General features: G+C 44.6%; 1 protein-coding gene across 3 annotated transcripts in view; it reads left to right on the forward strand.

Annotated features, from left to right (window-relative positions):
- Positions 1-20,036, forward strand: part of LOC106611444 (mitogen-activated protein kinase kinase kinase kinase 5) — a 123,274-nt gene that overhangs the window by 68,878 nt on the left and 34,360 nt on the right. For 2 of the 3 annotated variants that reach the window (XM_082955811.1, XM_082955812.1), the window contains exons 15-21: positions 1,695-1,829; positions 7,660-7,718; positions 8,677-8,744; positions 14,275-14,319; positions 14,411-14,453; positions 18,360-18,500; positions 18,635-18,716. In XM_082955811.1, coding sequence (XP_082811937.1) covers positions 1,695-1,829; positions 7,660-7,718; positions 8,677-8,744; positions 14,275-14,319; positions 14,411-14,453; positions 18,360-18,500; positions 18,635-18,716 — 573 coding nt within the window. The remainder of the gene's footprint in view (positions 1-1,694; positions 1,830-7,659; positions 7,719-8,676; positions 8,745-14,274; positions 14,320-14,410; positions 14,454-18,359; positions 18,501-18,634; positions 18,717-20,036) is intronic. The other variant, XM_045723729.2, reaches the window with a different exon arrangement.

The raw sequence follows: 20,036 nt of genomic DNA on the forward strand, positions 1-20,036 counted from the left end.
TATATTTTCACTTGTGAATGATGCCCAGTATAAAAAACAATGCCTTTTTTCTTTAAACTTTTTCAAATTATAGTCGCTCACCTCATGTAGCCGAGCCCATAAGCCTGTATGTTTTAATAAGGTTTGTATCACAACTAAAGTGGCCAAATAACTTCTTAAAATTAAGCACATTAAGCCGCTTTACAAGGGAGTTTCAAGTTTGGGGAAGATCATTTTCACCATAAAAATGCACATTTTTATAATAAAATAATTAAATGCATTTGCAGTCACTTTTGATAATGGTGTTTTCCGCTAATGGAACATTTGCGTTTATAGCCTACTACCATGTGCGCATTGCTGCTCTTATAATGTGAAGAAATAACCTAATAGTTTATCAACATTTCAAGCTAAATGTTCTGATCTGTTCCGTCAGCCACATTGCGTATAGAATGTTTTTTTGATGCTAGTGATTGTATTAATTTGGGATCTATCGCGTCCCACAACTGTCCCAGACTATGTTTTGGAATATTTATTTCTCGCACATTATAGAATAGGTAAACCTTTGTACTCTGGGGGATAATAGATTGACAAAGGCTAGTGCTTTTGCTGTTTGTTAGGCCTACTCATCTTGTTGGCTGACGAAAAGTAAATGTGGACAGTCCTTCCAATATCTTCAATATGCACCTCGGAATTGGATAAGGACGTGCGCAGTTGCGTCCCCCTTCACTTGTTGCCTGTGAGAACGACCCGATCACGTGATGGCGCGGGCAGCACTCAGGGAGAAGAGCACAATGGGCACTGGCCGTAAAAGGCATGGATTTTTTTATGGTGCATTATGGCCACACAAATTGAATGCCGCCAGGAAATTCAAGGCATTATCAAGTGCTTGTCAAATTGTGAATGAGAGACTGATGAAGTGTGTACAGCCTGCACAAAAAACAAAGCAGAGCTCATGCCTTTCAAGTTACTTTTTTCAAATCCTCATTAGTTGCATCATGCAGCCTTACAATGTATTAAAAATCAAAACAGATAGTCTAATGTTTGTAAAACAACTAAAGTTACATTAATAACTTTAAATGAAACGCATAGGAATAACTATTTCTTTGTTAAGCACTCAACACAGAACAGCCGCATGTGTTTCTTCATACTATAAAATGACACGGAATTCTAAGCAAATCTTGTCTGCTAAATGAACTAGTGTAGCCCACAGCCATATGGCATAGCCAGATCAGTACCTAACATAAGGACAACTCAGAGTATGCTATTCTGTTCTTTTGAAATAGACTACATTTTCTTCATTTTAGACCTGTCTAAAATAAATTATGGATTTATTGTGATGGTGGAGGCTATATTACATGGATTTATTAGACTTTTTAAAATGTAGATGCTCCAAAGGTCTTCATCTGTGGCTTGTAGGCTGTGTGGAAGCCAGGAGATGCTACATGTGTTTGTTAATTAACGGGCAATTACCGTGAAACCGAAAGTTATTTGCATGACAGTCACCGGCTGACGAAATTTGTGACCGTCACAGCTCTAGTAGTACTCACTTTAGCTGTGGTCTGTCTGTTTGTGCGTGTGTGCGGTTCAGTCCCTGTTTGAGCTGTTGTTGTCTGACGGCTGTGGTTGTTGTTGACCTGTCATCTGTTGTTGTTGACGAACTCGTTGATGTTGTTTGACGGTTGTATCTGACCTTTTCTCTACTCACCATGAAGCAGCAGAAAACGGGAATGATGCATCTCCAGGAAGACCGTGCTCGAGCCCTGTCCCACCTAACTATCCTGCTAGGTTCCATAGCTACCCTATCTACGCTACAGAGGAGACGGACAGGGATAAGGACAGGGGGGACCCAGGTCAGTCACAGAGACAGTAGTGAGATGGTAGTGTGTGAGATATTAGTGTAGTGTGATATCGCTGTTTGAAATAGTAGTGAGATTTCTCCGTCTCATGTGTGCCCATTCCTGTCAGCAACACGTAGAAGTGGTGAAGAGTGCGGTGTTAGACTGACATGGTTCTGAATTTCACTGTTTCAAATAGGAAAAGTAATCGCTCATCTGAAGACACTTGTTTCAGGTGCGTTGAGACATTTTCAGTTATGACTTGAAAGAAAAAGCCTGTGCAAAAAACAAAAAACAAAGCTGAGCTCATGCCTTTTTCAAGCTACTTTTTTCCAAATCATCATCAGTCGCATCATGCGACTAATGATGAGCGGTTTAATTTCAACTTTACTGGTTGAAATGTGTGTGTTGGCCTGACTCATTCCAGTTTGCATCAGAAGCTCAGAGACATTGAAGGCAATTCCTCAAAGCTGTCATACTTTGGCTGTGTCTCAAATGGTAACCTATTCCCTAAAATATAGTGCTCTCCTTTCACCAGATCCCTATGATAGGGGTATACAGTTGGGGTGTAACGATACACGTATTCGAAATTCTTAACTGGCACATTTCAAACTGTCCTTTTGTGAGGCGCAACCGGGAGCTAGTTCTGTACGATGGCGAGTGGTAGGGTCGATGAAACAGAATTGAAGGATCCTTCGTCATCATTTTACACATACTGTTCGGGAACATTTCAACGGCGATTGACAGAGTTGTGGATAAAACGTTAACAGGATGTCGCAACTGCTCAACGAGAATAGCCTATGCAATGGCGTGTGTAGCTTGTTGTCATCAAAGCGGCACAACAGTCATAGAGCCTCTGTTTGCGTGTCAAAGCGAGTTAGGAGATTAAAAGTTAAAGGAGAAGGATATGCTACAACGACCAAGAGTCAACAGCCAGGCTGCTACTTAATAATCTGAATGGAGGTGTTGTTGATTGTAACTGTACGACAGGGAGGAAGCGTATGCAGCCTCAATTAGCCTGGCTAGCTGACTAGCTAATTTAGCTAGCTATCTTAGCCTGGACTAGCTTCTCTTGGTTTGACAGAGTCAAGACAGGTACTACGTAATCATATTGGATGATGAGTAACACAGCTATGACAAGCAAGAAGTTTGTCTACTAGCGTGAGTCGGCAAGGTTGGTTGTGGTCTCTGTCTATCCCTCCCATCCCAAGTACACGCACCGCAAGGCCCCTTCCCCGGCTGCTCGAACGGCACCTCTCTCTCTCGCTTTTATCAGCTCTGGTTAATGAAGTAGCTTACAAATGGACTTTTTCTGCTGCTTTGCCTCATTCGTATTGGACTGGGCTGGATCCGACCAGGTCTGTACGGGAACTGGTCTAGTTGTCCTTCGGGTCCATTCAGAACAGGTCTCTATATTTAAAAAAGTTAATTTATGCATATCTATTTCGGTACCGGAGACCTCTACTCGAGAGGTCCAACATAGCAGTTCCTGTCACAACATTGTGAATGCTGTCACTGAAGCTGAACTTGGGCCACATAAGGTGTTTTTTAGTTTAGCAGGTTTTTTTTTGCCAAATAACCAAAAATGATCTACTGTAACTGTTGGCATTTAATTTTCTCGTGTACCGTAACCCAACCGTAAATGTACCGTAACCCAAATCCACAATACGTACCGAACCGTAACTGTACCGTAACCCAAATCCACAATACGTACCAAACCGTAACTGTACCGTAACCCAAATCCACAATACGTACCGAACCGTAACTGTACCGTAACCCAACCGTAAATGTACCGTAACCCAAAACCACAATACGTACCGAACCGTAACTGTACCGTAACCCAAATCCACAATACGTACCGAACCGTAACTGTACCGTAACCCAAAACCACAATACGTACCGAACCGTAACTGTACCGTAACCCAAATCCACAATACATACCGAACCGTAACTGTACCGTAACCCAAATCCACAATACGTACCGAACCGTAACTGTACCGTAACCCAAATCCACAATACGTACCGAACCGTAACTGTACTGTAACCCAAAACCACAATACGTACCGAACCGTAACTGTACCGTAACCCAAATCCACAATACGTACCGAACCGTAACTGTACCGTAACCCAAATCCACAATACGTACCGAACCGTAACTGTACCGTAACCCAAATCCACAATACGTACCGAACCGTAACTGTACTGTAACCCAAATCCACAATACATACTGTACCGTAACCCAACCGTAACTGTACCGTAACCCAAATCCACAATACGTACCAAACCGTGGGTTTGGTGAACTGTTACACCTCTACTATATAGGGAATAGGAAACAATTTTAGATACGGCTTTGACTCAACATCTAGACAATACAGCAGAGTTTTGCTCTTTTTCTGTCAGGTGTCTTCATAGTAGTCATTATACAAGTATGTAACCCACCTTACTGGTTTTCTCACTCTGCACAGTAGCTCAATATACTCCTGTTTGTTTGTCTGTCTGTGTATCAGCAATGCAACAGAAGTGATGATTAGCTTCATGGCAGGTTTCTGTCGCCCTTGACAGTGTCACAGCAAGGAGCATGTTGCCCTGAGACATGTTGAATCCTGTAGTGTCTGGTTTGATTCTCGTCAACATCCCAACTGGCACCTGATTCCCTAATATAGTGAGGAGTGCACTACATCCCTATATAGTGAGGAGTGCACTACATCCCTATATAGTGAGGAGTGCACTATATGGGGAATAGGTTGCCATTTGGGATGCAGACGTAATCTCGTCCACCAATCCGTTCTCTCTCTCGCTGTCTCTCGCTCTCGCATTTAGCCTGTGGGCGGGTTTAGGGTAGAACCCGTGTCTCAGGCCGAGTGACGAGAGGAGTGTTTTTATAATACTGTGAACCACCTATTGGTGCTCTGACTGCGTGTGTGTGTGTGTGTGTGTGTGTGTGTGTGTGTGTGTGTGTGTGTGTGTGTGTGTGTGTGTGTGTGTGTGTGTGTGTGTGTGTGTGTGTGTGTGTGTGTGTGTGTGTGTGTGTGTGTCACCATTTACTGCTAACTTTACTACCATCATATCGTATGATGAATCAACATCTACAGCTTGATTCGTTCACAATGTCATCATCATCATCATCAGAACTAATGCCCTGTTCAAAATACTGGTAAAAAAAATAATACATCCTTCCTTGAAATACTGTTATCACTGACTTTACATGACTGGGTTGGGGAAAGCTCTGTCATGGAAGGAAGGAAGGAAGCATTAGAAAAGGGTCTGTGTTTATAAATGGCACCCTATTCCTTAACCCCCCCCCCCTGAGGTTGATGTCCGTTCCCCTGCGGAAATCAAATTAGCGTCATCAAAACAATCCCCATACAGATCTGTCAGTTTTTAAGCTAGAGATGTCTGTTTTGTTTTGCATTTGGATGCGTATCAATCCACCTATGTGGTGAAAGGTGACAGAGCTAGAGCCAGGCCTCAAAATACTTATCTGAAGGTCCCCCGGTAACAGTTGAAAAAAGTATATATGGAGACTGTTTAGTGCCAAACTAAGGGGTTAAATACATGTAAAAAAAAAAAAAATACCTGATCGTTCAGATCAAGAACAGACACTTCAGAACAAACTTCCTTTAGATTTTTTGGGTGGAGGACTATCTGTTACATTTAATTTTTTATTTAACCTTTATTTAACTAGGCAAGTCAGTTAAGAAAAAAAAATCTTATTTACAATGACGGCCTACCCGGGGGAACAGTGGGTTAACTGCCTTGTTCAGAAACAGAACGACAGATTTTTTTACCTTGTCAGCTCGGGGATTTGATCTAGCAACCTTTTGGTGGTTACTGGCCCAACGGTCTAACCACTAGGCTACCTGCTGCCCAACTACATGTAGTACCCCCCTCTAACCACAAGGCTACCTGGCGCCCAACTACATGTAGTGAATCTGTTATTCACTGCGTTTGTATGGGCTAATAGCACTAAGGCCGAATTTTTTTTATTTTTATGTTTTGTATATTTTTTGGGGATACTTCAAGGGGTCTTAAAATTAAAAAAATTGGCAAAATTATCCTTGGTATGGCCTTCTTAAAACAATTCCATATACAGTTGAAGTCGGACGTTTACATACACTTAGGTTGGAGTCATTAAAACTCGTTTTTCAACCACTCCACAAATTTCTTGTTAACAAACTATAGTTTTGGCAAGTCGGTTAGGACATCTACTTTGTGCATGACACAAGTCATTTTTCCAACAATTGTTTACAGATTATTTCACTTATAATTCACTGTATCACAATTCCAGTGGATCAGAAGTTTATATACGCTAAGTTGACTGTGCCTTTAAACAGCTTGGAAAATTCCAGAAAATGATGTCATGGCTTTAGAAGCTTCTGATAGACTAATTGACATCATTTGAGTCAATTGGAGGTGTACCTGTGGATGTATTTCAAGGCCTACCTTCAAACTCAGTGCCTTTTTGCTTGACATTATGGGAAAATCAAAAGAAATCAGCCAAGACCTCAGAAAAAAAATGGTAGACCTTCACAAGTCTGGTTCATCCTTGGGAGCAATTTCCAAATGCCTGAAGGTACCACGTTAATCTGTACAAACAATAGTACGCAAGTATAAACACCATGGGACCACGCAGCCATCATACCGCTCAGGAAGGAAACGCGTTCTGTCTCCTTGAGATGAACGTACTTTGGTGCGAAAAGTGCAAATCAATCCCAGAACAACAGCAAAGGACCTTGTGAAGATGCTGGAGGAAACGGGTACAAAATTATCTATATCCACAGTAAAACGAGTCCTATATCAACATAACCTGAAAGGCCGCTCAGCAAGGAAGAAGCCACTGCTCCAAAACCGCCATAAAAAGCCAGACTACGGTTTGCAACTGCACATGGGGACAAAGATCGGGGATGGCAGCATCATGTTGTGGGGGTGCTTTGCTGCAGGAGTGACTGGTGCACTTCACAAAATAGATAACATCATGAGGGAGGGAAATTATGTGGATATATTGAAGCAACATTTCAAGACATCAGTCAGGAAGTTAAAGCTTGGTCGCAAATGGGTCTTCCAAATGGACAATGACCCCAAGCATACTTCCAAAGTTGTGGCAAAATGGCTTAAGGACAACAAAGTCAAGGTAGTGGCCATCACAAAGCCCTGACCTCAATCCTATAGAAAATGTGTGAGCAGAACTGAAAAATGTGTGCGAGCAAGGAGGCCTTTAAACCTGACTCAGTTACACCAGCTCTGTCAGGAGGAATGGGCCAAAATTCACCCAACTTATTGTGGGAAGCTTGTGAAAGGCTACCCAAAAGGTTTCACCCAAGTTAAACAATTTAAAGGCAATGCTACCAAATACTAATTGAGTGTATGTAAACTTCTGACCCATTGGGAATGTGATGAAAGAAATAAAAGCTGAAATAAATCATTCTCTCTACTATTATTCTGACATTTCACATTCTTAAAATGAAGTCGTGATCCTAATTGACTTAAGACAGGGAATTTTTTACTAGGATTAAATGTCAAGAATTGTGAAACTGAGTTTAAATGTATTTGGCTGAGCTACTGCTTCCGATTTCAACTGTAGCTTAGTGGAACACCCCTCCCCCAGCGTAGACAGGGCTTAGATTCTTATGGGTTTTAAATAGTGCACTACTTTGCACCAATGCCCTATGGGCCCTGGTCATAAGTAGTGCACTATATAGGGAATAGGGTGAGGTAACTTCACTCTACTCCTATGCATGAGGATATGGTTTGTTGTGATGGTTGGCGTGTTGTGTTCTGGCTCCCCTTACTGACTGGAGTGTGTAATGTCTCAATGCCACTTCATCCAGACTTCTCTACTCCACAGTTGATAAAGTGAAGTTTGAACCTCCGCTGAGGAAGGAAACGGAGGCTCACACTGAAATGGTGAATATATTTTAAATTATGTATTTGCAGTACTGTTAATCAGCAATCTTTCTCTTATTTGAATTCATGTATAATCTAGTGTGAAGTATGTTGGTTGGAAAGTGATTGTAAATATCCCCAAGAAAAAGGGTTGCATCCCAAATCGCACCCTATTTCCTATATAGTACACCACTTTTGATTAGGGCAGCGTTTCCCAAACTCGGTCCCCGGGACTCCAAGGGTGTGCACGTTTATTTTTAATTTTTTTGTCCTAACACTACACGGCTGATTCAAATTATCAAAGCTTGATGAATCAGCCGTGTAGTGCTAGGTGACTCAGCCGTGTAGTGCTAGGTGACTCAGCCGTGAAGTGCTAGGTGACTCAGCCGTGTAGTGCTAGGTGACTCAGCCGTGTAGTGCTAGGTGACTCAGCCGTGTAGTGCTAGGTGAATCGGCCGTGGTAGTGCTAGGTGAATCGGCCGTGTAGTGCTAGGTGAATCGGCCGTGTAGTGCTAGGTGACTCGGCCGTGTAGTGCTAGGTGACTCGGCCGTGTAGTGCTAGGTGACTCGGCCGTGTAGTGCTAGGTGACTCGGCCGTGTAGTGCTAGGTGACTCGGCCGTGTAGTGCTAGGTGACTCGGCCGTGTAGTGCTAGGTGACTCGGCCGTGTAGTGCTAGGTGAATCGGCCGTGTAGTGCTAGGTGAATCGGCCGTGTAGTGCCCGGGCAAAAAACAGAACGGTATACGCCCTTGGAGTCCCCAGGACTAGGGCATATGTGAGGTTGCCATTTCAGACACTGCCTGCAGTTGAAATACCTTTTTTTTCTATATCCCAAATGACACCCTATTCGCTGTATAGTGCACTACTTTTCACCAGAGCACTGCAGTAGTGCACTATATAGGTAATAGTGTCATTTGAGAGACAGGCCTTGGTGGTAGTAACTAACATTTCTTGTTTGTTATTGCTGTGGTCTCTCCAGGACGTGACTAAACAGAGTGACTTCCCCTCTCCCTGGAGCCCTTTGGCAGAGGGAGGCATCTCTACCAGGTAAGAACCGTGGTAACCGTCGTCACGGGAACGACACCGTTCCGTTCCAGGCTTCTGTTTTAGCTGGTTGTCTGGGCTGTCTCCTGTCTTGTCTTTTTATATGGTCCAGTGGGATTCTGGGACAACTGAAATACCTCGGCTACACCGTGGTTAATAAACAAAAGTTAAAAGGTCTCTCTGCACTCAAAAATATGTTGCATAAGAGTATACTTCATTTTTTTTCGAAGCCAGCTTTATATGTCAGGACCCATTTTAAATGTTTTCTTATCTAGACTCACTGACTGGTTTTACGCACCAGTCGAACTTTTTGGGGGAGAGCGCAATGGTACTCTATTGATTACACCAGGGTTACACAGGGTACAATGTCAATAGTAACTCCTTTTTCAGGCATATTTCTGCTGCCTAAGCATTTTTTCGGGCCACCTTGGTCCAATGTACTTTAAAAAAAGAAGTTTTTATCAGTTTCAATTTAAACAACTTAAAACATATATAAATTACACTATACAGTGCTTTTGGAAAGTATTCAGGCCCTTTGACTTTTTTGACATTTTATTACATTACAGCCTTATTTGAAAATGGATTAAATCGTTTTTTTTCCCTCATCAATCTACACACAATACCCTATAAAGATTAAGCAAAAAACTGAAATATCAAATTTACATAAGTATTCAGACCCTTTACTCAGTACTTTGTTAAAACACCTTTGGCAACGATTACAGCCGCGAGTCTTCTTGGGTATGACGCAACAAGCTTGGCACACCTGTATTTGGGGAGTTTCTCACATTCTTCTCTGCAGATCCCCTCAAGCTCTGTCAGGTTGGATTTTCAGGTCTCTCCAGAAATGTTCGATCAGGTTCAAGTCCGGGCTCTGGCTGGGCCACCCAAGGGCATTCAGAGACTTGTCTCGAAGCCACTCCTGCGTTGTCTTGGCTGTGTGCTTAGGGTCGTTGTCCCAGTCTGAGGTCCTGAGCGCTCTGGAGCAGGTTTTCATCAAGAATCTCTCTGTACTTTGCTCCGTTTATCTTTCCCTCGATCCTGACTAGTCTTGCAATGCCAAGTGTCGGCTGTTGTGGTGTAAAGCTCGCCGCCATTGGACGCTGGAGCAGTGGAAACGCGTCCTCTGGAGTGATGAATCACGGTTCACCATCTGGCAGTCCGATGGACGAATCTGGGTTTGGCGGATACCAGGAGAACGCTACCTGTCCTAATGCATAGTACCAACTGTAAAGTTTGGTGGAGGAGGAATAATCGTCTGGGGCTGTTTTTCATGGTTCAGGCTTGGTCCCTTAATTCCAGTGAAGGGAAATTTGAATGCTACAGCATAGAATGACATTCTAGAAAATTCTGTGCTTTAAACTGCAACATTTTCTCTCTGGTCCATGGCTAAATGTGTAGAATTGCATACATTTGCTTAAACATTCAAACTGATAGGGGGTCTCTATAATTGTTCTCTAAAATTCAGCTGCACTGACTGGCCAACCACCTAAGCCCCTGTTTTTGTGTGTTTATTGTCTTTTATACGGGTTGTCGAATTGTTTTTTTTCCTTCACTTTGTCAATACAATCAATGAGAAGAACAAGACACATTTTGAACGATCCCCCCCGTAGCATGGGTCGGCAACAGCCAGTGATTCTTTGTGGTTGGTTATGGTGAATTTGCATTGTAAATTATTATGTAGCCCTGTCCTGCGGCTAAATCTAGTTACCTAACTCTGACATATAGCTTCCTAACTTTGTGGAGTTTTGTTGTTTTAAATTGTTTTGCTCACTTCCCCTTGTTTTGAGACTAGCCTGTTCCATTCACCTCACTGTGTGGAGGTGCCACCCCTGTTCTGTTCTCAAAGCATAACCCATCATGCTTACCTAGCTACCTCTCCCTCCCTCCCCTGTAGTCTGGTTGGTTGATCAGGTAGTATCTAGGTCTTGACTGTGTCCTTTTTCTTTATTTTTGTTTATTTTTCTGTCTTTCCTTCTGCCTCCTTTCTGTTGCTCGCTTCTTCTTCTGTCTTTCCAAAGGAGCCTTCTGAAAAGTGTTGAGGATGAGTTGTTTCAACGGTAACACTTAACACCCTGTGGTAAAACCATTCCCATGACTAACTCTACCCCTCCGCTAACTGTTGTGTGGCAGCCCGGCCTGATGGGTAGAGGCAGCTGCTGTGGTCTGGCTGTGTGCGGTGCAGTGATGTGTGCCACCCTGCCGTGCTCCGTTCATACCCATCCTCATACCCTGCCATGTGGGCTGTGTTATAGCTGTTGACCCTGCCAGCCTCAGAGGAGGTGATGGATGTGTGCTCCTAATTGAGGTGCAGACAGACAAACAGTGGGGAAAATCAGAAGGACAGACGGAAGGACAGACATAGGAGGCTGTGAATTTAACTGCTATTCATGCTGTAAGCCTTTAAGACAGACACAAACAGGAAGTGGTGTTAATAGCCAGGATTTAACAAGCTCAGACAGGGCTCTTAAATTAGTTGTAACCTCCAGCACCATTTCACCATGGCGACCGACAGCTACATTGTAAATAACTTTAACATAAACCGGTGAACCCTGTAGGGTTTTGTTTGAAATAGACTTGTTTCCCATGTACTAGAGTTTAGTTCAATATTTACTGAGAATTGTATGTATACATCTTGCTTGAGAACCAGTCGTTTGCTGTTGCATATTCCCATGCTCTGCTTTGTGCCTTTTCCTGTATTACTATTGATTTACCAAACAAACAAATTAGCTAATCAATGTGTGTTTTTTCCCGCCACAGGCTACTGCATTTGTGGTACATTTTCAGATGAATCATTGACACCTGCCCTTTACCCCTGAATCATACAGTCCAGACTCCTGTTCTCTCTGACCAACGCCCTTTACCCCTGAATCATACAGTCCAGACTCCTGTTCTCTCTGACCAACGCCCTTTACCCCTGAATCATACAGTCCAGACTCCTGTTCTCTCTGACCAACGCCCTTTACCCCTGAATCATACAGTCCAGACTCCTGTTCTCTCTGACCAACGCCCTTTACCCCTGAATCATACAGTCCAGACTCCTGTTCTCTCTGACCAACGCCCTTTACCCCTGAATCATACAGTCCAGACTCCTGTTCTCTCTGACCAACGCCCTTTACCCCTGAATCATACAGTCCAGACTCCTGTTCTCTCTGACCAACGCCCTTTACCCCTGAATCATACAGTCCAGACTCCTGTTCTATCTGACCAACGCCCTTTACCCCTGAATCATACAGTCCCCAGACTCCTGTTCTCTCTGACCAACGCCCTTTACCCCTGAATCATACAGTCCAGACTCCTGTTCTCTCTGACCAACGCCCTTTACCCCTGAATCATACAGTCCAGACTCCTGTTCTCTCTGACCAACGCCCTTTACCCCTGAATCATACAGTCCAGACTCCTGTTCTCTCTGACCAACGCCCTTTACCCCTGAATCATACAGTCCAGACTCCTGTTCTCTCTGACCAACGCCCTTTACCCCTGAATCATACAGTCCAGACTCCTGTTCTCTCTGACCAACGCCCTTTACCCCTGAATCATACAGTCCAGACTCCTGTTCTCTCTGACCAACGCCCTTTACCCCTGAATCATACAGTCCAGACTCCTGTTCTCTCTGACCAACGCCCTTTACCCCTGAATCATACAGTCCAGACTCCTGTTCTCTCTGACCAACGCCCTTTACCCCTGAATCATACAGTCCAGACTCCTGTTCTCTCTGACCAACGCCCTTTACCCCTGAATCATACAGTCCAGACTCCTGTTCTCTCTGACCAACGCCCTTTACCCCTGAATCATACAGTCCAGACTCCTGTTCTCTCTGACCAACGCCCTTTACCCCTGAATCATACAGTCCAGACTCCTGTTCTCTCTGACCAACGCCCTTTACCCCTGAATCATACAGTCCAGACTCCTGTTCTCTCTGACCAACGCCCTTTACCCCTGAATCATACAGTCCAGACTCCTGTTCTCTCTGACCAACGCCCTTTACCCCTGAATCATACAGTCCAGACTCCTGTTCTCTCTGACCAACGCCCTTTACCCCTGAATCATACAGTCCAGACTCCTGTTCTATCTGACCAACGCCCTTTACCCCTGAATCATACAGTCCCCAGACTCCTGTTCTCTCTGACCAACGCCCTTTACCCCTGAATCATACAGTCCAGACTCCTGTTCTCTCTGACCAACGCCCTTTACCCCTGAATCATACAGTCCAGACTCCTGTTCTCTCTGACCAACGCCCTTTACCCCTGAATCATACAGTCCAGACTCCTGTTCTCTCTGACCAACGCCCTTTACCCCTGAATCATACAGTCCAGACTCCTGTTCTCTCTGACCAACGCCCTTTACCCCTGAATCATACAGTCCAGACTCCTGTTCTCTCTGACCAACGCCCTTTACCCCTGAATCATACAGTCCAGACTCCTGTTCTCTCTGACCAACGCCCTTTACCCCTGAATCATACAGTCCAGACTCCTGTTCTCTCTGACCAACGCCCTTTACCCCTGAATCATACAGTCCAGACTCCTGTTCTCTCTGACCAACGCCCTTTACCCCTGAATCATACAGTCCAGACTCCTGTTCTCTCTGACCAACGCCCTTTACCCCTGAATCATACAGTCCAGACTCCTGTTCTCTCTGACCAACGCCCTTTACCCCGGGATCATAGAGTCCATTCTCCTTTCGCTCTGATTCCTGCCCATTACCCTGGAATCATATAGTCCTGACCCCTGTTAGTGAGCATTTATCCTTTGCCAAGATAATCCATCCACCTGACAGGTGTGGCATATCAAGAAGCTGATTAAACAGCATGATCATTACAAAGGTGCACCTTGTGCTGGGGACAATAAAAGGCCACTTTAAACTGTGCAGTTTTGTCACACAACACAATGCAACAGATGTCTCAAGTTTTGAGGGAGCGTGCAATTGGCATGCTGACTGCAGGAATGTCCACCAGAGCTGTTGCCAGAGAATTGAATGTTCATTTCTCTACCATAAGCCGCCTCCAGTACATCTAATCTACCTCACAACTGCAGACCACGTGTTTGGCGTTCTGTGGGCGAGCGGTTTCCTGATGTCAACGTTGTGAACAGAGTGCCCCATGGTGGTAGTGGGGTTATGGTATGGGCTGGCATAAGCTACGGACAAGGAACACAATTGCATTTTATCGATGGAAATGTATTTGAATGCACAAAAATACCGTGACGAGATCCTGAGGCCGACTGTGAGGGCCTTTTTTTTTTTTTTTTTCTCAAGGTATCTGTGACCAATAGATGCATATCTGTATTCCCAGTCATGTGAAATCCATAGATTTTAAATTAATTAAGCTCTAATGTACTGATTTCTTCATAGGAACTTTAACTCAGTAAAATTTATGACATTTTTTGCATGTTGCATTTCTATTTTTGTTCAGTTCAGTTGACCCCGACCCTGATGGTAACATTACGTCCCCCACTTCAACCCGGCCCTTAACACTCTGTACCTGTCCTCTCTGATCCCTCTCTTCTCTTTGATCTGTCTATTCTCTCTCTTCCCCCAGGGGACATATGGCCCATCTGGAGGATGCCTTTGAAGACGTGGAGCTGTAAGTGCTGCACACACGCGCGCGCACACACACACAGACGCACAAATATCCCCTGCCAGCTGCCTGACTGTTTGTTCTCTTCCCATTCTAGGTCGACCCTCAAGCAAGGAATCCCACCTCCTCTACCTCCAAAGGTAAAGCCCAATGTACCACCAGAGTTAAAGCCCAATGTACCTCCGGAGCCCAATGTACCTCTTCTACTTTGAGGTATAGCCTAATTCACTGAATATGCTTGGGTTTTCTGCATCAGTGTTTCCACTGCAGTCATTTAGCGGTGGCGCTGCGCCACGGCAAAATCATTGCCGCCACGGCCCAAAAATATGTAACGTGAAAAAAAATCATGTTTTTGCCGAAGCGCACTTAGAAGATGCTTACTTTTCCTCTGCAAACAAAAACGAGTAATGAATAGAACAATCTGACAATCACATAGTAGAATAGTTTATCTATTTACCTAGTCGGCTTGTTGTTCTGTGTGAGATAGATATTCCTCTCGAGGCGCATTGCCATTGAGAGTGAAACATAAATTGTGACAAGCAGTCAATACACAACAATTCTTGCAATCGCGGGGAAAACAGCAAAATGGCCTTTGTTAAAAAGAGGAGGATCCCAGCTTTCCATTCGTACTTGATTTATTTCTCTACTCCTGGGTAAGCTGGGCTAACACACCACCCTACCTCAAAATTATTTTTGGGGAGTGACTTAAAAAAAATGGGATCAGACAAATTATATTTTGGGGTTGCGCAAGAGTAGTGGCAACCAGGGAAAATATTGTGACATGAAGTGGTTTCTGTGAGAAGTACAGGAAGTATTACCAGGTTACCCCAGGTTACCCTAACAGGAAGGTACATTATATTCACTGTGTTTATGCAAGTTTTTTTGTGACATCAAATTCATCAATATGATGCGAACTAGTTTAAAGATCAAATTTGAGATCAAATCAAATGTATTTATATAGCCCTTCTTACATCAGCTGATATCTCAAAGTGCTGTACAGAAACCCAGCCTAAAACCCCAAACCGCAAGCAATGCAGGTGTAGAAGCACAGTGGCTAGGAAAAACTCCCTAGAAAGGCCAAAACCTAGGAAGAAACCTAGAGGAGAACCAGGCTATGTGGGGTGGCCAGTTCTCTTCTGGCTGTGCCGGGTGGAGATTATAACAGCACATGGCCTAGATGTTCAAATGTTCATAAATGACCAGCATTGTCAAATAATAATAATCATAGTAGTTGTCGAGGGTGCAACAAGTCAGTAACACAAGAGTAAGTGTCAGTTGGCTTTTTCATAGCCGATCTTTGAGAGTATCTCTACCGCTCCTGCTGTCTCTAGAGAGTTGAAAACAGCAGGTCTGGGACAGGTAGCACGTCCGGTGAATAGGTCAGGGTTCCAGCAGGTCTGGGACAACAGGTCTGGGACAGGTAGCACGTCCGGTGAACAGGTCAGGGTTCCATAGCTGCAGGCAGAACAGTTGGAACTGGAGCAGCAGCACGGCCAGGTGAACTGGGGACAGCAAGGAGTCATCAAGCCAGGTAGTCCTGAGGCATGGTCCTAGGGCTCAGGTCCTCCGAGAGAGAGAAAGAAAGAAAGAGAACGAGAGAATTAGAGAGAGCATATTTCAATTCACACAGGACACCGGAAAAGACAAGAGAAAAACTCCAGATGTGACAGACTGACCCTAGCCCCCCGACACATAAACTACTGCAGCATAAATACTGGAGGCTGAGACAGGAGGGGTCAGGAGACACTTTGGCCCCATCCGATGAAACCCCCGGACAGGGCCAAACAGGTAGGATATAACCTCACCCACTTTGCCAAAGCACAGCCTCCACACCACTGGAGGGAAATCTCCAACCACCAACATACCATCCCGGGACAAGGCCGAGTATAGCCCACAAAGATCTCTGCCACGGCACAGCCCAAGGGGGGGCACCAACCCAGACAGGAAGACCACGTCAGTGACTCAACCCACTCAAGTGACGCACCCCTCCCAGGGACGGCATGGAAGAACACCATTAAGCCAGTGACTCAGCCCCCGTAATAGGCGTAGAGGCAGAGAATCCCAGTGGAAAGAGGGGAAACCGGCCAGGCAGAGACAGCAAGGGCGGTTCGTTGCTCCAGCCTTTCCGTTCACCTTCACACCCCTGGGCCAGACTACACTTAATCATAGGACCTACTGAAGAGATGTGTCTTCAGTAAAGACTTAAAGGTTGAGACTGAGTCTGCGTCTCTCACATGGGTAGGCAGACTATTCCATAAAAATGGAGCTCTATAGGAGAAAGCCCTGCCTCCAGCTGTTTGCTTAGAAATTCTAGGAACAATTAGGAGGCCCGCGTCTTGTGACCGTAGCGTACGTGTAGGTAGATCTGGCTAATGATTAGCCCAATAGGGTAAATGGCCTATTGGGCTCCCGAGTGGCGCAGCGTTCTAAGGCACTGCATCTCAGTGCTAGAGGCGTCACTACAGACACACACTGGTTCTATTCCAGGCAGTGTCACAAAGAGCCGTGATTGGGAGTCCCATAGGGCGGCGCACAATTGGCCCAGCGTCGTCCCGGGTTTGGCCGGTGTAGGCCGTCATTGTAAATAAGAATTTGTTCTTAACTGACTTGCCTAGTTAAATAAAGGTTAAATAAATAAAATGCTGACAGGCAACCCCATATTTCAGCCTGTTTATTTATAGCCACTGTGCTGCATCATTTGGGCTACAGGTGATAATGCTTATTGCTAATAGCATGCCTAATATATTTTTGTATTATTTATTTAAAAAAAAGGTTAACTAGTCAAGTCAATAATAATAATATGGACCATGCATAGGCTAAATGGATGGTCCAATATGTTAAAATAATTTGTACAAAACATTTTATCAATATGTTATTGGGCTCATTTCTGGAGGTGTAAATTATATTTTAGATGGCGTCAGCATCATTTTATTTTAATTATTTTTGGAGTAGAATGTCCTCTAAAGTCACTAGAACTGAGCTTCTCAGTCCTCTTACATACATATGATCCAAGTGGGACCCTGGACCACTAAAACAAGGGTGTTTGCCCCCACTGCTACACATTTCTCCAGAGGAAACACTGGCTGTGGTCCAAACACTTAAAAGACACACCCTCATCTACTTACCCTCGCCTTATGCCCTCGGGGGAATCCCCGTCGCCATCTTGGAGGGTGGTCCAAATGATTAGCCAATCAAGGGAAGTTTGTAATGTAAGCCCCTCAGCCCTCGTTGTTAGTCGAGTTTGTGAGTGTATAATTATGTTCACTCCGGGGCCTGAAACTCCCCATAATTCAATTCACCACAATTGTACATCCGCTAAGTCTGGCAAAACTTAAAAACAACATCAATGGAGAAGTTAACATACAAGTGTAAGTAAAAACAAATGCAAATAAGTTAGAAATTGTGCTACTATTTTGGAAGTTGTAGAAATAAAACATTTTTCTTCAGAAGTTCTAGCTAGGCAGGCTAACTTTAGTTAGCTAATTAATTTGCTAGCTATCATACAGTAGGCAGGCTAACGTTAGTTAGCTAATTAATTGCTAGCTATCATACAGTAGGCGTATATTAATATTTATGTATGTAATATAAGTAGACATGCAATTATAATTGACTGTAGCACATATAAAGCACCCACAAGCCACCAGTGGCTGAAAACAGAATCATCGCGGGATGAACGAGTGACAAATTTCCAGGCCAAGGGCAGTCCATTTTTAAAAATCATTCCTTCCTCCACTCGTCCCCTTGCCCTGCAAGTGTACACTCGTCAGACGTCATGACACGTCATCAGAAGTGTCCACTTCATTTGAAGGCTGAGGGGATAGGGTGTGTCTTTTTAAGTGTTTGAACTGCAGCCACTGTTCTGCATATACCTGACAAACAGGCGTGTACATAACCCCTTGTTTTCCTTCTCCTCTCTCTCCCTCCTCTCCTCTGTTCTCTTCTTCATCTCTTCCTCTCCTCTCTTCCTCTGCCTCTCCTCCTCCTCTCCTTCCCTCTTCCTCTCCTCTGTTTTCTTCTTCCTCTCCTTCTCCTCCTCTCACTCTTAGCCTCATCTGAGCAGTTTGTCAGATGAGCCAGATTTGAGTGATGAGAGGTGTTTGACAGTGAGGAGATTTCCAGGCTCAGAGGACAGCCCACGTCCAGGCCTGTTCCCCCGGAGACTGAGCACCCCAGAGCAGGGCAATAAGGTATGTGTTTATGTTTTTCTATTACAATGTTTGAATATTCACGATGTTCTGTGTGTTTTTAAATGACATTGTGAAGCTTAAAATGCTAAAGGAATTTCCCAAGTTTGAGGTAATAAAGGTATTTTAATTGTAAGGTGGAGCAGTCTGGTCCGGACTACCTGTCAGCCTGCGGCAGCAGCCCCAATCTGCTATCTACGTCCACAGCCTCAGACCCTGGTAAGGACACACAGACTGTCGCACGCACGCCCACGTGCACACACACACATACACACAGACTGTCGCACACACGTGCACAAACACACACACATGCACACAGACTGTCGCACGCACGTCCACGTGCACACACACATGCACACAGACTGTCGCACGCACGCCCACGTGCACACACACACATGCACACAGACTGTCGCACGCACACCCACGTGCACACACACAGACTGTCGCACACATACACACAGACTGTCGCACGCCCACGCACGCACACACACACAGACAGATGTGCGCGCACGCCTCACCATGTCCTCTTACAGTATGTCTGGGTCACTTGTTGAATTGATTGAGGATACGCCTACTCTAAATTTGAAACAATCTCTTCTATTCCAAGCTATCAGTTATTCAAACAATGTATTTGTCAGTAATTCAAATGTATTCAAAGGAAAGAAGGTGTATCGAACTGTGTTTGTGGTGTAGATTTATTGTAGTATTCACATGCAGTGGTTCAGTACTCTCAGATAGAATCCCGTATGCTAGAGATAGGACCCTCAGATTGTACGCTAGAGATAGGACCCTCAGATAGAATCCTGTACGCTAGAGATAGGACCCTCAGATAGAATCCTGTACGCTAGAGATAGGACCCTCAGATAGAATCCTGTACGCTAGAGATAGGACCCTCAGATAGAATCCTGTACGGTAGAGATAGGACCCTCAGATAGAATCCTGTACGGTAGAGATAGGACCCTCAGATAGAATCCTGTACGGTAGAGATAGGACCCTCAGATAGAATCCTGTACGGTAGAGATAGGACCCTCAGATAGAATCCTGTACGGTAGAGATGGGACCCTCAGATAGAATCCTGTACGCTAGAGATGGGACCCTCAGATAGAATCCTGTACGCTAGAGATGGGACCCTCAGATAGAATCCTGTACGCTAGAGATAGGACCCTCAGATTGTACGCTAGAGATAGGACCCTCAGATAGAATCCCGTATGCTAGAGATGGAACCCTCAGATTGTACGCTAGAGATAGGACCCTCAGATTGTACGCTAGAGATGGGACCCTCAGATAGAATCCCGTATGCTAGAGATGGAACCCTCAGATTGTACGCTAGAGATAGGACCCTCAGATTGTACGCTAGAGATAGGACCCTCAGATAGAATCCTGTACGGTAGAGATAGGACCCTCAGATAGAATCGTGTACGGTAGAGATAGGACCCTCAGATAGAATCCTGTACGGTAGAGATAGGACCCTCAGATAGAATCCTGTACGGTAGAGATAGGACCCTCAGATAGAATCCTGTACGGTAGAGATAGGACCCT

The sequence above is a fragment of the Salmo salar genome, chromosome 09 (assembly GCF_965601325.2).
Source record: "Salmo salar chromosome 09, fSalSal1, whole genome shotgun sequence".
Classification (NCBI taxonomy): Eukaryota; Metazoa; Chordata; class Actinopteri; order Salmoniformes; family Salmonidae; genus Salmo; species Salmo salar.